This window comes from Cornus florida, unplaced genomic scaffold (genome assembly GCF_030987335.1).
Source record: "Cornus florida cultivar Cherokee Brave unplaced genomic scaffold, ASM3098733v1 CherokeeBrave_3.0.0_Hap2_Chr03, whole genome shotgun sequence".
In the NCBI taxonomy this organism is placed as follows: domain Eukaryota; kingdom Viridiplantae; phylum Streptophyta; class Magnoliopsida; order Cornales; family Cornaceae; genus Cornus; species Cornus florida.
In genome coordinates this window covers 27,315,921-27,332,546 of record NW_026775573.1, presented here as the reverse complement: position 1 = coordinate 27,332,546, position 16,626 = coordinate 27,315,921, and the positions used below count along the sequence as shown (strand labels likewise).

At 36.5% G+C, this 16,626-nt stretch overlaps 1 protein-coding gene across 1 annotated transcript in view; it reads left to right on the top strand.

Annotated features, from left to right (window-relative positions):
* LOC132300050 (protein DWD HYPERSENSITIVE TO UV-B 1) overlaps positions 1 to 16,626 on the top strand; it is a 51,489-nt gene that overhangs the window by 13,292 nt on the left and 21,571 nt on the right. Inside the window, exons 3-7 of the mRNA XM_059796989.1 lie at positions 917 to 1,170; positions 11,172 to 11,736; positions 12,359 to 13,015; positions 13,916 to 14,356; positions 14,920 to 15,114. Coding sequence (XP_059652972.1) covers positions 917 to 1,170; positions 11,172 to 11,736; positions 12,359 to 13,015; positions 13,916 to 14,356; positions 14,920 to 15,114 — 2,112 coding nt within the window. The remainder of the gene's footprint in view (positions 1 to 916; positions 1,171 to 11,171; positions 11,737 to 12,358; positions 13,016 to 13,915; positions 14,357 to 14,919; positions 15,115 to 16,626) is intronic.

The window sequence follows — 16,626 nt, the reverse complement described above, 5'->3', positions numbered from 1 at the left end:
CTTTGTGTATGCATCACATGTCTATAGATGTATCTCTACTCTTTTGATATTCTCTAACCACGCTCCAAGGGAAAAAGAAAAAGGAATAATGGAGCAGGAGTAGAAAAGCAGACAATTGAATTTTGGTTTTCGGTAAAATTTCATGATTATTGTAGTTGTAGCTGGCCTTGTTCTCGGCTTTTCTTTCTTTCTTTCTTTGACAAGTAATCTTATGTCATCAATTACATATGTATGGTAATTATTAGTTTTGTTTTTATGGTGGCGGTTATCATTATTATTGTGGGATAAGTTTATACATGTATAAGTTGATTTATTTTACTTGTTCAAAGAGCTGCCTTATTTTCTAATAATACAAAATTTGCTTGTTTTTATAATGAGAATGCTCCTAAGAGGTCTATCTCATGAGAAGAGCCATGAGTTCTCCCTATTTAACCATTGGGTTGAAACAAGTTTTTGAGATCTGTGAAAAGTCAAATTACTCTTTTATAAATATTCCAATAGTAACATTACGAAAATGAAGTGCATGCCTCACGTGATTACTGTAGACTTCCTATATTCTTGTACTGTAATGGCATGTTTCACTACACTCTGTGGTCCTTGAGGTCCCGTGCATTAAACTATTGTTTAGTGAAAATTTTAGTGGCACAATTCTTTCCTAAATGTTTGGGCATTAGGTCTCATGTTTAGATGTTAGACTATGCTCTGCTGCTTCAATTAGTTATCGCAAGAAGAGTGAAAAAGAAGATTATCAAACTTTTCTTGATTTTATTTCGCAAATTTCTGTGCTCAGGTCTTTTCCTTACCATGGTAAGAACCAAGATTCTAGTCACACCCTTCCTTCTTTCCCGCTTACATTTGTTCTTGTTGAAGGAAATGAAAATTAATTCTGATTAGTTCTTTCTGCTCGATCTTTCAGGCTGAGCGTAAAAAATCTCGCCACAAGCAATGTAGCCTTGTGATTATCTTGGATGACTTGAAGGATACTGATTTCCATCCGCTTCTTGATGTATTTATGGAAATTGACACCTCCGAGATTGAGGCGGTTGACATAATCCAGAAATCATCATGTGTCTTTGATGGAGAACTTACTCTGTTGTTGCTGCGTGCAATCAATCAAAAGCTCCGCATTGTTGATCTCCAGGACTCGTCATTTGGGAAGGACTTCTTGCGGTATTAGTATTGCTTTTAAAATATAATTTTGTATAATATCTACTCAATTACCATTTTCTTAAGTTGAAGACTTTTTATTTCCCTCACCATGTTGACAATAACAAAAGGGCAAAGATCTGCAACATTGGCAAGTCAAGCTTTCTGGGGTTGGAAATTTGGGAAATAATAAGCAGTGGTTCATAAATTCAGATAAACTTAATATATGCAATTAACTCTTTATTTTAGTTTGTTTGTCTGCATTTAATGGCATCTTTAACTCTTAGGTGATACTGAACTACCTTAAGGCTCTTTTGATTCACAGGGTTTTAGAATTTTAACAAATTTTACTGGAGACAGTCTTATATACTATGCAGTAATTTTTTTCGTCTCTTGTATGTGTATGCATTGTGTATAATCCTTTAATCTTGGAAAAACATTTTATCTGCTTATTTGTTATATTGTTATTGTTGTTAAAATTGTTAGGATTATGCAACAAGTGTTTGCCATATGCTATGATCAAAGGTCATGTTTGGCCAATTGGGGGTTGCATGACTTGATTGATTGGATCATTACTATGATGATGAAATCACATTAAAGATTTTTGGAACTACTGGAATCAAACAAACTGAACCTTAGGTGATTGGATTGTTTTGGTTTGGTTCTATTGTTTTGTCTTTCTTACACACACACACACACTAGGAAAAGAGGCGTGTGATTTGCACGTGTTATCAAAACTTATAGTAAACTAGCAATGTATTAGAACTTGTACATATTGATTTTGTGTTAATTCTATCATTGTATCATGTTGAAATATCTTTATTATTATTATTATTATTATTATTATTTATTTATTTTTATTAGCTGTTTTAAGCCTTTTTTTAGGTGTTTTATGTAAGATCCTCGTAATCATGGGATCACATAGATAAGATCCTCATAATCATGGGATCACGTAGATTTTGGCATATTTCCTGTTTTTCTTTGATTTGGTTTCATTTCTTTGTACCATATTCTTGTATATAAATATAGTTCTTGGCTCCCGGTTTGAGTAAGCCAAAACCTCAAAACTCTTCTTTTTGGTATCAGAGCAAATCAAAAAAACCTTCACCTCCTCATCTTCCTTCCCCAACGCCGCCGCCACTTGTCTCCCTCCCTCCTCTTTCCCTCGCCTCCGGCGCACCTCCATTTCCTCCCAGCCCTTGATTCATGTTTAGGAGAATTCCCTTAGTTTTTTTATGACCTAAGGGTCCTTCTATTTTTTTTTTCCCCTTTGTGGGCTGCTGGTGTTTGTTTGGCATCATATTTAGAGGAAACGCCGATTTTTCCGGCCTTATTTTTCTCTCTCCTCCCTCTTTGACGTGTGGACCAGCCTTATTTTGGTACCATGAGTGATTCCAGTAGCCAAAATGACACTTTATCTTCGGCACAGTATACTCCGGCGCAACAGGTTACTAGTGTGCTCTTAAATGTGCACAACTTCGTATCTTGGTCCCGTTGTCTTCAACTTTATATTGGAAGGAAAGGGAAAACTGGTTGGCTTTTAGGTTTCATCTGTGGCAAGCCCTTAACAAGATGTATGCTTACTCCCGCAATGACGCTCGTATCTTTGAACCTTATTAGGAGATTGCTCATGCATCTCAGGAGACACTCAAGCTGTCAGTATTAGAGTATTTTGGGTACCTCTAGTCTAGGTGGGAAGAAGTAGCATAGTATGAATCTCTCTCTGATTTCTCTGAAGAAGCTTTAACTCTTTTGGTTAAGAGACTGGACCGCCAGCATACTTACCAGTTTTTGATGGATTTACGATCCGAGTATGATGCTCTTAGAACTTAGATCATAAACACCTCTCCTATGCCTGATTTATTGTAGACGTCAAATCTCTCAGCTAGTAGCTTTACCAGATACTTCAGTTGATCAGATGGCTCTTGCTGCTATTTTTAGACTTTCAGAGGGAAAGGTTATTTGTCAATATTGTGGAGCCACGGGTCATGTAAAGGATCGCTGCTTTAAGCTTCTTCTCGGGCTAAAGTAGAAATTTTCTCGCAATCGTCCTTCTGGCCGTGGCCGCAGTAGCTGATACAATAGGTGGGTATACTACTCCACATATTGTTATTCCTCCTGCTTCAACTCCTCCTAGACCATCTTTTCAGGATTTCAATCAGTTACAGTCCCAGATTAGTCAGCTTCAGGAGCAGTTCAGAGCTTTATCCACCAGGGCTAGCTCTTCTACTCCCACGGTTACTATAGTTACAGGTACTCCTGCTTTTCATGTTAAAGCGGGAAAACCTACTCGGGTTCTAGATTTCGGAGCCAATTATCACATGACTGGTGAGTTGTCATTATTTTCTACTCCCGTTACCCTTGTTAATTTAGTCTAGCTGATGGGTCAACCACCATTATTCGTACTAAAGGAGATGTTCATCTATCCCCTGATATTATTTTCCATCTGTTCTTTATGTTCCTAACTTTGCATTTAATCTTCTATTTGTTAGCAAACTTGCCAAATCACTAAACTGCGCAGTGATTTTCTTTTCTCATTACTGTGTTTTACAGGTTTTGTGTTTGAAGAGGATTTTTGGCAGGGGATATGAACACAATGACCTCTATTACTTTAGGGATCCTCCAGCAACACCTCCTCCACTTGCTTCTAGCCTTCAAGCCTCTCTTCTTATAGTTTCTAGGTCCAATGTTTTTTCTTTTCAGACTTTAAATTTATGGCATGCTCGACTTGGGCATGTAAACTTTTAGTATTAATGTCTGCTTTTCCCTTCATTGATAAAGGCTTGTAAGGATAATAAGTTTCAATGTGATATTTGTGAGCTTTCTAAACATATTAGAACCAGTTATATTTCCCATAAGCATCGTGCACCTAGTATGTTTGATCTCATACATTCTGATGTGTTGGGTCCTTCTCCTGTTATTGCTTTTTCGGGGCATCGTTATTATATCACATTCATTGATGATTATTCCCGCTACGCATGGGTTTATTTACTTAAAAAGAAATCTGAAGTTTTTCCCTTGTTCACTCAATTCCTCCAAATGATCAAAACTCAATATAAAACTGTTGTTAGGAACTATTAGGTCTGCCAATGGTCGTGAATATGTTTCCAATGAGTTTCGCTCTCAACTTAACCAACAGGGTATTCTTCATTAGCTTACTTATCCTATACCCTTGAACCGATTGGTGTGGCAAATCGTAAAAACCGCCAACTAGTGTCATTTGTTCGATGTCTTTTAAGTGGTATGAATGTGCCAAAGTCATATTGGTACATGGCGGTTCTTACATCTACTTTTCTCATTAATCATACCCCTAGTAGAGTATTAAATGGTAAAGCCCCCTTACAAGTGCTTCAGCCTGATATTACTCTTTTTTCCATCATGCTTCGGGTGTTTGAATGTACATGTTTTGTTTAATATCGTAGCCCTTATTGTACTAAACTTGATGACAAGGCCATTAAATGTATCTTCTTAGGATACTTTTCCATGTCAAAAGGTTACTGGTGTTATGATCCGGTACACAAACACATGTATCACTCTCTTAATGTCACCTTTAATGACCAAACCCCTTTTTATGGTTCTAACACTATCTTGCAGGAAACTTCTCCTCCTGATCAAGAGGCTTCTCCTCTTGCTCGTCCTCTTCTTATTTTTCAAGAAAGAGTCTTCTCTTGTTGTTTCCTCACCCCCTTTGCAGGTTTATTCTCACCGCCCTCGTGCTCTGCATCCACTGCCTTCATCCTCCTTAGATACAAGTTCAAGTACACCTCCTCTCTCTCCTTTACATTTATCTGACACTGTTCCTGAGTCTCGGTATCCCACTTGGGAGGGACCGCGAGCCCCTGCTCGATTTGGATTTGCTTGTAGTACTGATCATCCTATTTTGCAGTATATCTCTTATGATGGTCTTTCAGGGTCTTGTCGAGCCGTTTTAGGCAAACTTGATTCCACTTCCATTCCCAAAAATGTGTGTGAGGCTCTTCAGAATCCCAATTGGATATTTGCTATGAAGGTAGAAATGGATGCTTTGCAGCATAATGAAACATGGTAGCTTGTATCTCTCCCTTCTGGTGAAAAGATTGTAGGTTGCAAGTGGGTATTCAGTGTTAAATATCTGGTTGATGGCTCAATTGATCAGTATAAGGCCCGTTTGGTGGCCAAAGGGTTTTCTCAGATTCCTAGTAAAGACTTTAATGATACTTTCGCTCCAGTGACTAAATTGACCTCAGTTTGTTTGCTTGTCTTCCTGGCTGCCTCTCACAATTGGCCTCTTCATCAACTTGATGTGAAGAATGCTTTCCCTAACGGTGATTTTCTTGAGACTATTTACATGGATCCTCCACCCGATTTTTGGGTTGAGGGGGAGTATGCTGGAAAGGTCTGTCGATTGCGGAAGTCTTTGTATGGGTTAAAACAATCTCCTAGAGCTTGGTTTAGCCGCTTCAGTGATGTAATTCTATCCATGGAGTTTGTTAGATGCCATTCTGACCATACACGTTTTATCCACTGTTCCTCCATTGGTTAATGTATCATTCTTCTTTTCTATGTTGATGATATCATCATTATTGGCAATGACATCCCTGCGATCGCTTAAGTAAATCTTCAATTGGCTAAAGCTTTTGATGTGAAAGACCTTGAGCAGCTCATATATTTCTTGGGAATTGAGGTTGCTAGATCTAAGCAAGGTTTCTCTTTATTGCAAAAATCCTAATCTGAAGATCTTGGCTAAGTCTGGAGATCTCCTTTTTGATCCTTCGCAGTATCAATGCTTGGTAGGAAGATTGATTTATCTTACCAACACGCGTCCTGATTTGGCTTTTACGGTTAGTGTTGTGAGCCAATTTATGTATGCTTCTCATACATCTCATATGGATGCAGTGTATCATATTCTTCGATATCTTAAGTCTTGTCCTGGACTTGGATTATTCTATTCTTCTAGTAGGCAGGTTGGGCTATCATGTTTTAGTGATGCAGACTATGCTGGGTCCAAGACTGATAGACATTCAATAGCTGGCTTCTGTACTTTCTACAGAGACCATCTTGTATCCTGGAAAAGTAAGAAGCAACTTCTAGTTTCGAGATCTTCAGCAGAGGCTGAGTATCGTGCCATGGCTCAGGGTACTTGTGAGATTCTCTGGTTTTGATCTTTCTTGGAGGAGCTAGGGCTAAGTGAAAAATAGTCCTCAGACTTGTTTTGTGATAATAAGTCAGTCATCATGCTTGCTTCAGATTCTGTTGTTCTTCATGAGAGGACTAAACATATAGTGGTGGACATTCATTTTATGAGAGAGAAGGCTGTTCGGGAATTATGAAGCCGTGCTTTGTTCGGTTCTCTAATTAGTCGGACGATGTGTTCACCAAATCTGTTGGTCTATCTTTGCTTCATTCCTCGATTACCAAGCTGGGTTTGATTGATATCTTCATTATTTTTATTTTTATTTTTATTAGCTGTTTTTAGCCTTTTATTGGGATCACATAGGTTTTGGCATATTTCTTGTTTTTCTTTGATTTGGTTTCATTTCTTTGTACCATATTCTTGTATATAATAGCTCTTAGCACTCGGTTTGAGTAAGCCAAAATTCAAGTAAAAATAAAGACAAATTAAAAACAAAAGCCAATCCATCTCTGCACCAAATGAATATAACTCTTGCCTCTTGGTATTATAACTGTTGTCTCTTGGTATGCTAACTATAATAACACACTTATTGGTTCATTTACTTGACAAGTATTGTGTTTCTAATCATGTTTGGGATCAAAGGGAATATAACACTTGCTTCTTAGTATTATAACTGATGTCTCTTGGTATGTTAAATATAATGACACACTTGTTAGTTCTTGCTTGTTAATAATTCAAAACTAAAAAATGTAATTGTAAAAAAAAATAGTATAAAAATGTATAGAAATACCCAAATTTGCTCACACTTTTAATAGTAGTATTTATAGATAGATATAGATTTATATGTATATGCATATATATCTACATACCAATCAAATGGATCTGAAATATATATATATATATATATAATAATAATAATAATAATAATAATAATAATAATAATAATAATTTTATGTAATGTGGTATATTATATCATCTTCACCAAAGAAAATTGAACAAGTACATTCTATAATATACAATAGGGTAAATTACACTCATCCCCCTGAGGTTTGCCCTAATTGCACATTGTGCTGTTAACCAGTCGTTAGAACATCAAATAATATTCATGTATTGACTGAACTGCCATTGGCCTTTTGTGAAAAGACAACAGTAGTGCTATCAAATTACCAGTTTCCCATCAATACGACATAAATTCGCAAGGTTTCCACCTCTCTTTGTCTCTCTCATGTTGGTGGAGCTGGGTAAGTTTTGCTCATTATTCTCTCTTCCTGCTCTCTTGCTATTGCTCTCAAAATGCATCAACATTCACCAATTTCTCTATGTAAATTGCTTTCTAGATATCCTTTTAAGAGATCTGCTGTAGCCCCTTTTCATTTTTCTTTTGTTCCTTCTTTCCATTTTTACAATCTCTACTTATTCTCCTTCGTTATAAATTTGAAGCAATACATAAAGAAGATCTAGAGAGAGAGAGAGAGAGAGAGAGAGAATGGTTTAGGAAGAGAAAGTGTACTGCAAATGTAAAGAAGACCCAAAATTGTATCTGTGATTTCTGTGGTGAGTCTTTAGCTCTCTTGTACTATAGAGCCGATCTAGCCCAAGCTCTACTTCTTTTGTTAATTGAAAAGTGTTCGGATTCATGGTTTGTAAAGATCGGAGACAAGAACCTGAAGGCAGCCCTCGCAAGCGAACAATTGAGCGCGGTGTTGATGACTGCGGCAACGATCTCTTGACCCAACCATAAGGTTCTGTTGGTCAGGCTCGGTTACCCATTACTAATGGTTTATCGTGCACCCTCTATGCCCCTGAATGGGACAACAATGAAGCTTCTAACTAGTGATCCCTAGTTGTCTCATCTTTCCACAATAATCACAGTTTGTCATGTCAACAAGAGTCTGTTCAATCTAGTTCCTGTACATCCCTTTCGTTGAAACTTGAACCTATGTATAAGCTTGTCTCAGGAATGGGAATTGAGTCCCTACCAAAACATGGTCATACACTATGTCAAGACCAACCAAAATATCATTCACCTGCTCCTGTTCTATCAATTAATGAAACTTGGCATTATCTTGCACATTATGTCTTCAAATCTTGGCTCTAATTTAGCTCCTACTATAAACTATTGTGCTTAGATAGGGCACCTGAGTAACCTTGATGTACCTGGGCTCTGAACTGGCAAGGAGGCTACGCCACTCACCTTTTCGGCTCCTAGGTGCGTTTTAGCAGCAGTGGTTGTAAATGAGTGTTGCAGTGTCAGTCAGTATCAAAAAGAAGTGCTAGATAAATTCTTTCTTCCTTTACTTATTGCTTGTCAACATAGAACGATGTCCCATTCGATAGAATTCTTCTAAATAGTATATCTCTCTCCATTATTAGCTGGCGTTTGAGAAGCTCTTTTCTTGCTTATTCTTCATAAATTAGCATTTATATATAGATGTATTAGGATCTGTTTGGAAAATACCCCATATTGTAGGGTTGATCTTGAAAAATATGGAAGATCTCCCTCCAAGCTGGACATATAACTTCCATCGAATATGGCTTTCAATTTATATGAATTATCTAACATGAGCAATAATCAAAAGAACCTTCTTTTCTCCTTTCCTTCTATACGAAACAGAAACAGGGATAAGCCCCCTTTTCTTGTTGAGAGTTTCCCCTTGTATCCATCCTACTTTCTTCCTTGCATTTTCCATCCCTCATTACCAAATGGAGCCTGGTAGTGCACCTTTGGGGGATGCTCCTGGAACAACAAATTGGAAGACAATGGTAATGCAATAAAGTGGTAGATGTGGAAACATCTAGAATTGATGTCCATGTCATTAAAAATTTCTAGATCAGAGAAATTTACATCACATGGTAGATGCAATGTATACAGAACATTGTTCAATCATTTTATCTAAATTTTCACTCAATATTAAAATTGGAATTTTAAATTAGCCAATTAATTGTCAGGCTATTTAGTATTAGAGTGGTCTTTAATGTCGTTTTAAATTTTAAAAAATGTTTAGATATGGTGCATATTTTTGAGTAAATCTTCCATGTGAAATTACTGAGGGCAGGCCTTGGTGCAACAGTATGGTTGCTCCATTTTGACTTCGAGGTTACGGGTTCGAATCAACAAACAATCTCTATGCATGTGGAGGTAATGCCACATACATTTGACCCTCCCTAAACCCTGCAATGGTGGGAGCCTTGTACACTTTGCTCTTCCTTCTTCCATGTGAAATTACTAGAATCACGATACTGGCACAAGTCAGTTTTTATTTTTATTTTTTTATTTTTTCTGAAATAGAGTAGCTCTACTGATTTACTTATTTAGAAATGTAACGCCAAGTTTCAACACATATAGTTTGTCGAACAATATTTTCTAAACAAACCAATTGCTATTTGAATTGATTTTGCAACAGATCTGCTACAGAATGAATATGCTCATCTTTCAAATGATTCATATCTTCAACTGTAATTGTTCCAAATATCATTCCAATAAAATGATCCGCGAGTATTTCCTTTTGGAAAACCAGCGTTTTTCTTATTTCCTCTTTTGCTTGTGAGACTTGAGAGGGTTCTAATATATCAGAGTGCACCGATTAATTAGACCTAGAAGAGAAGAGGGAGGTTAATAGATCTTATTGATATTAGTCCAATTTTAATTTCCCTTTTGAATTGTTGTTGATTGTGATTTTAATTGAGTTAAATTTAGTGATTATCATGCATTCACACAATCACACAAACATAAACGCAAGCATAGGGAGAGGAAGCAGAAACGCCAAACTTTGTATGTGAAAACTGCTATACGGGAAAAACCACAGGACCTAGGCTAGTCATGAACAATCCGATATGAGGGAAAGAGGTTGCAGACTAAGTTTTTAGACTCAAATACCATGAATTCCTTAGTCCCTTTTGATTTAGGCTAAACCACCCCTGATCCTTTCGCTGTAAATCCGTCAACCGATTTGCACTCATGAACTTTGCTTCTCAATGGGTTTTTTAATCTTTCTGCTCTTGATTTGTTGACTGGTTCTTTAACATTAACTTTTCAGATTTCCTTGTTTATTTTCTCTCAATTACATATAATAATTAACCTAGGAAAAGTTGAAAACCCTAGATTGAGAAAACAAGGCTATATGTCTATCTAAAATATATGGGGTTCTTTCTTCTCTCACTTAGAGACTCTTAATTCTTTCCCTAGACTGACTTTTGCCCTATATCGATCGATCGAGTGTCTGACCGATACCTTCTGGGAACCTCCTGATCGACTGACACTTCTGTTGGGGAATATTGGTTTACAAAGTAGGTTTTTGATTTTTTTTAATGGATCCATCTATCAATTGAGGCATTCTGGAAGCCTTCGACAGATCGACCATGCTTTCAAGCTATAGAGTTTTTCACTATAAAAACCTTTTAAAAACTTTGCAAAATACTTTGATTCGAAAGATTGATTTTGAGAAACAAACTTAGAAAATTATTCTGAGTTTTATCAAAATGAAATATAGGTCAATTTAAGTCTTCTATGGTCTCATTTCTTTGTACTTTAGATATTTGACTGAGCATTCGATCGTTGCACCGTGTTCTGAGTCTTGATCTCCAACGTATTTTAAGATTGTAACCAAGCAACTCAAGATACTGACACAATACAACCCAAGTTTTGAGTAGGAAATTGCCAACACGACTGATATTCCTGAGATCTCAATTTCTATTGACATTATTATTCATGATCTTTCTGTCATTTGCAATTTAGTAGTGCCTTATTTTTAAATGATGAATGCAGATTCAGTTTTATCTTATTTGCTCAAGAAAACAATTTTTAATTTTAATTTTAATTTTTATTTTTTATTATTATTTTTTTTTTTTCTGAAAAATAAATTTTGCACTCTTATTTGGTTTGAACATACTGCCTTTGGATTTTTTCATTCAGGGATCTCTCTCACAATGGCTTGACATGCCAAATCTTAAACTTGAGGTCTTCCCATTTCCGGAAGCTTAACATGATTGGGAAGTTTATGCAGTTGCGCATTCTTAACCTGGATTTCAGCAGTTCACTCACTAGTTTCCGGGAGGATTGTTTTACTTGTATGCCAAATTTAAAGTGCCTTTCGTTGTGCGAGACGAGAGTTGCTAATCTCTGGACAACTAGTACAGCATTGTCTAAACTTCCCTCTTTAGTGGAACTCCGCTTTCAGAAATGTAAGTGTTGCGATGACACAGGAAGTTGTCCTGCATCACCTTCTGGGGGGAGTACTGATTCAGATCAGCTGGAAACTGGACTTCACAATGGTGCACTATCTTTTGATGCTGACGAAATCATAAATCAATATTCAGACACAGAAGCGGAAATTACAAATATGTTTCTGGACCATTATTATTCTATGAATGACGAAGTTGAAAGCACACCTGAGGATTCGTCAGATGATAGTGAAGTCGAATTTTCAAATCGCCATCGGGAGCCCAGTCTGGTGGAGCTCCTGTATCTGCAAAACGAGGTAAACAGATGTTATCACATATATATTTTTTTCCAGAAGGTGATGTTATCACATCTTTGATTGGTGCATCCAGTGGTTTCAACATGAAAATGTGAAATGGTTGTTTGGATGGCACAACATTGGTTCATTGATTGTAACATTGTAATGATATTTCTCAGAAGGGTAAAGTCACCTACTTTGAATCTTTAGCATATGTTGTTGAGCTCCCTCTATGTTGATTGACATGAGGTCCTAAGTTTTTGTTGATCCTTCGTAAAGTTTTTGGAATAGATGATATCGTAGTCTTTTGTGGTTTGGTCTGATATCTGTGTATCAGCTGTTTGTACATGGGTTTCACCCTCTTTGGTGCTCTTAGTGAAATGCTGTTACCTGTCAAAAAAGAAAAATAGTTCTATGTTACAAATTTATGTAGTTGCACATGCAGATATGCAGGATCATTTGTATGAATTAAAAGAATGGTGATGTACCAAAATATAACATAGTCACCTACAAATCTATTTTGGCTTTTGAAGAATGATTTTATTTCTTAAAATGCTCTAGAATATGGTGCCAACAACGCTTTCTTCCCCCTCTTTTTCAACATGGGCACAAATACTTAATGGTTTCTATTCTGTTATACCAGAATCTGTTTGGCACATTGGGGATGCAAAGTGAAGAGTCCTCGTCAAGTTCTTCTAATTGTAGACATATCTCATCTATTGTGCCAAAGAAGTATATTTCTTATCATCCTTCGCCAATATGCTATGAGAAACACTATAGGGAGTACATGATAACGTCATTGCCCAATTTGAAAGTTCTCGATAACTTGCCCATCAGAAATATTGACAGGCAGAGAGCCAATATAATTTTTACTCAGTACTTTGAGTACCTTCCTTACAGAAGGAAGAATAAGGAAAGTGTTGTTAGTATCTTGCAGAAGCGTGAAATTAAAGCAAGCCGCACTTGCACGGAAACCTGGAGGCAGAAACCATCCTATGTTTCAGGAAATTCTAAGCATTTCTATTCCAGGTCACTTTGTGCTGCCAAAGTGGGTTCTTCCCCTTGGCCTCTTTTGCATCCGCTTTCTATCTTTTGCCACATATCAGGAGAAGAAAGGAGTTTTCGTCCACGGCAGTTTGAGTACCATCCATCTGACTCTAGCCTAATGGTTTTTGGAACTCTGGATGGTGAAGTAGTTGTTATCAACCATGAGAATGGGAATATTGTTAGTTATGTTCCATCACGGGGAGCCATGAACAGTGTGCTGGGATTATGTTGGCTCAAAAAGTATCCTTCCAAGGTATGTCGTTTCCAGTTTGAAAATGATTCATAGAAATTAAAGATGTATTTGTTCACCATTGTGTTCCTGTAATCTCAGCTCTTCCTTTTTTTATTTTATTTTATTTTTATTTTTGTGTCCTTGTTATTCTTGCTGTTCAAAGCTTGCTACATCACCGTTCTCCTGAATTAATTTAGTTCTAAATACAGTGACGTGGCATGCTCTGTTCAATAACTTCAAGGTTTGTTGCAGGGCATAAATGCATTCTGAAAATTCTTCAGTCTAAATTGTGGAATTATGCTTTTAAAATGAAATCGTGAATTTGCACCGGTAAATCTTTTCTTTAAGTTAGCACGAAGGTGCAAACTGTGGTGGAATTTTATGATGCATGATGCACATGCATGTTACTGGTTATGCACTGTTGTTGCTCCACAATTGGGACCTAACTTATCTTTGTTCCATATCATGTTCATAACTTCATTTCAAAGGCAATGAAATTCCAGAAAGGTTGCCAACACATGTTTGAATCTAATTATTAATCTAGACTTTCTGTCATGCGTAATAAAGTTTTAGCTGGAACCTGACAGATTATGGGGGCCAGCCCTATCTATATGCATGATTGCCAAAGAGCCTGCTAATGCAGCAACATGGACTTGATGTATGATTATGCCTCTGATATTGCCAAAAAGGATTTTGTAATACTGCGTAAACCCCCTCTTAAGTAAGTGCTTATCTATGAGATAAAAATGCTCCTGAGGGCTTTTTAGGGTTTAAGTTTTACGGATTCATCCTTGGCAATCTGGCTACCATACTTTGAGCTGTTGAATATGTTAGTAAATTTTCTTTGGTGCCAATGTTATTCCTGATAAGTGGTACATTTGATTTGATTTTAACCTGTTCCTTTGTGATGCTGAATTGCAGCTCATAGCTGGTTCTGATAACGGTTCACTGAAATTGTATGACATCCAACATATGACAACAAAAAATAAAGAGATCTATTGCAGCGCTGGTTCTGTTACTTTTGATGAGTTTGATCAATTAACATCTGTTCATGTCAACTCAACGGATGAACTTTTTCTTGCAAGTGGATACTCTAAACATGTTGCTTTGTATGACATTAGCAGCGGAAGACGCTTGAATGTGTTCACCGACATGCATATGGAGCATATTAATGTTGTTAAGTTTGCAAACCATCACCCATCTGTTTTTGTGACTTCATCCTTTGATCGGGATGTTAAAATGTGGGACTTAAGACAAAAACCAATTCGGCCTTGCTATACAGCCTCAAGCTCTCGAGGAAATGTGATGGTTTGCTTTTCTCCAGATGATCACTATATTCTTGTGTCAGCCGTTGACAATGAGGTACTTGTACTATTACTCATCAAAAAAAAAAAAAAAAAATGATGTACTTGTATTATTAATCTACGGTATGAGTAGCAGTGCTTTTATCCCAATTTCGCAAATATCCAATACTAGAACTTGTATTGTTATCATTTGGGTTTAACACTTACAATTCTTGTCAGCCATTGGAAGCCTGGACCAACATATAATGCCTAAATAGTGCATCTGTTAGGACTTCAGACCTTTTATTAGGTTTACTATACATGGAAAAATTTTGGTAGTCAGTTTTACCTGTCCACAGTTTTTTATTCTCTGTTTCTTCCTTTGATTTTTTTTCTAATTTATTTTTATTATTATTTTTAATCCTCTGCGGTTAATTCTTATTTAAGTTATTTTTATATATGCTTTTAAAATTTGGAAGCGTAATCAGATGTTATATCAGTACAGGTCCAGGCTTGATAATACTGGGTCCTATGAGTATAATGTCCAAAATGGATTTTCTATTATCTAACTGAAATAAACATGGTGACATTTTTAGTGGCCGGGATTTATATAAGGGCTCCAGTAACAGGCAATGTTGGCAGGTTAAACAACTATTTGCTGTTGATGGGAGGCTCCACCAGGATTATGATATACCTTCAACAGGAAGCTCCCAAAATTACACCCGTTCTTATTACCTGAATGGAAGGGACTATATTATGAGCGGAAGTTGTGATGAACATGTAGTCCGCATTTGTTGTGCTCAAACAGGAAGGCGGCTGAGGGATATATCCTTGGAGGTAAATTAATTAGTGATTCTTGTGTTTCATGTTCAACTCTAAAAAGGATGGTGCATGAAACGTAGTGACATAGGTAGAATTGGGGGTTTATATGTAACTGCTCCAATATTGAAATAGAAGGGACATACTACTTTTTCCTCAAATAGAGAGAGACCAACACTGGCCGTTTACTTACTTTCTAAATGAATGAATGAATGAAACACTTGGTCTCGAAGCTCTTATTTTAGTTACTATATCTGATCACTTCCACATATGCATTTTTGTATAGATAAATAATATGTCACATCACAAGAATGCATTCCAGAGTTCTTCTATTTTAAAAGTAATACCTGATGCAAAAATTGCATTCAATATTATATGCATAACACTTGCTGGATACTGGTAATAAATTAGAAACATTTTAAAAATTTGAGGATAAAAATTAATGGAAATATGCCAAGAAATGTGCATTAAATATGTACCAAAAAGGTTCATTAAATTAAGCAATATTTTAAATAGGCACGGATTTGATAGTGTGGAAGATGAGTCGATTATAATAAATGTTATGTCCTTAGGCCATGTTACTGAAGTATTTGTGCAATTCAGATGACCATGGCGTGGCATGTTCTTGAAAGTCGCAAACACTATGGCTATGTAGTTTGCTAAACTCGTGTTAGTTATTTACTTTCTAAATATCAATTGGAATTTTTAAATAGGTGAATATCGAATAGGAAAGATCTTGCAAGGACGTGCAATTCTTATCTAAGAAAAGTTTACAAACAAAAAGGGAGCAACTGGGGAAAAAATCATATTACTAAGGAATGGAGCAAGAAAACCAAGAGGAAAAAAAAGGTAAGAAACACACACCTGCAAGGATTTGTATCTGTCTTGGGCAAGTGCCTGAGACAACACTTCTGGGGTACTCTGGACACCTGTCCGACACTTCTCAACCGTACCAAACATTTAAAAATAAAAATTTAAATTTCAAACACATGGGCGACACTTCATTAACACGTGCTACGTGTGAATACTGAACACTGAACATCAAATAGAACTCTGCTTTAATATGGGAAAAATAATACTTGTATGGAAAATTAAGTAAAAAATTATACAAAAATATATATAGTTAGAAAATGTAAAGAAAACTTATGCTTTGTTTGTAGGAGGGATGGAAAATTTGATTGAAGTTATGGGGAGAGATGGATGAGACATCCTTAGGGTAGGGAAGGTGTCTCCCTCACTTTTTGTTTGGTTTAATGGAATGGATGGTAGAAAGGATGGATGAGATGACACCTTTTTTTGTTTGGTTGGGAGGAAGGGAAGGAGTTCCTTCTTCTTCCTTTTTTTTTTTTTTTTTTTTTAAAATATCAAAGCAAACACATACACTCAATATCCACAATATGTCACCAGTGGGATTCTAACTCTCAACCTTCTCCTTTTGAGAGGATAGATCATACCATTGGGCTAGAGGAATTTGTATGGTTTGACAAATAATTTTATAAATACTTGAAGGGTATAAATAATTTATTTATG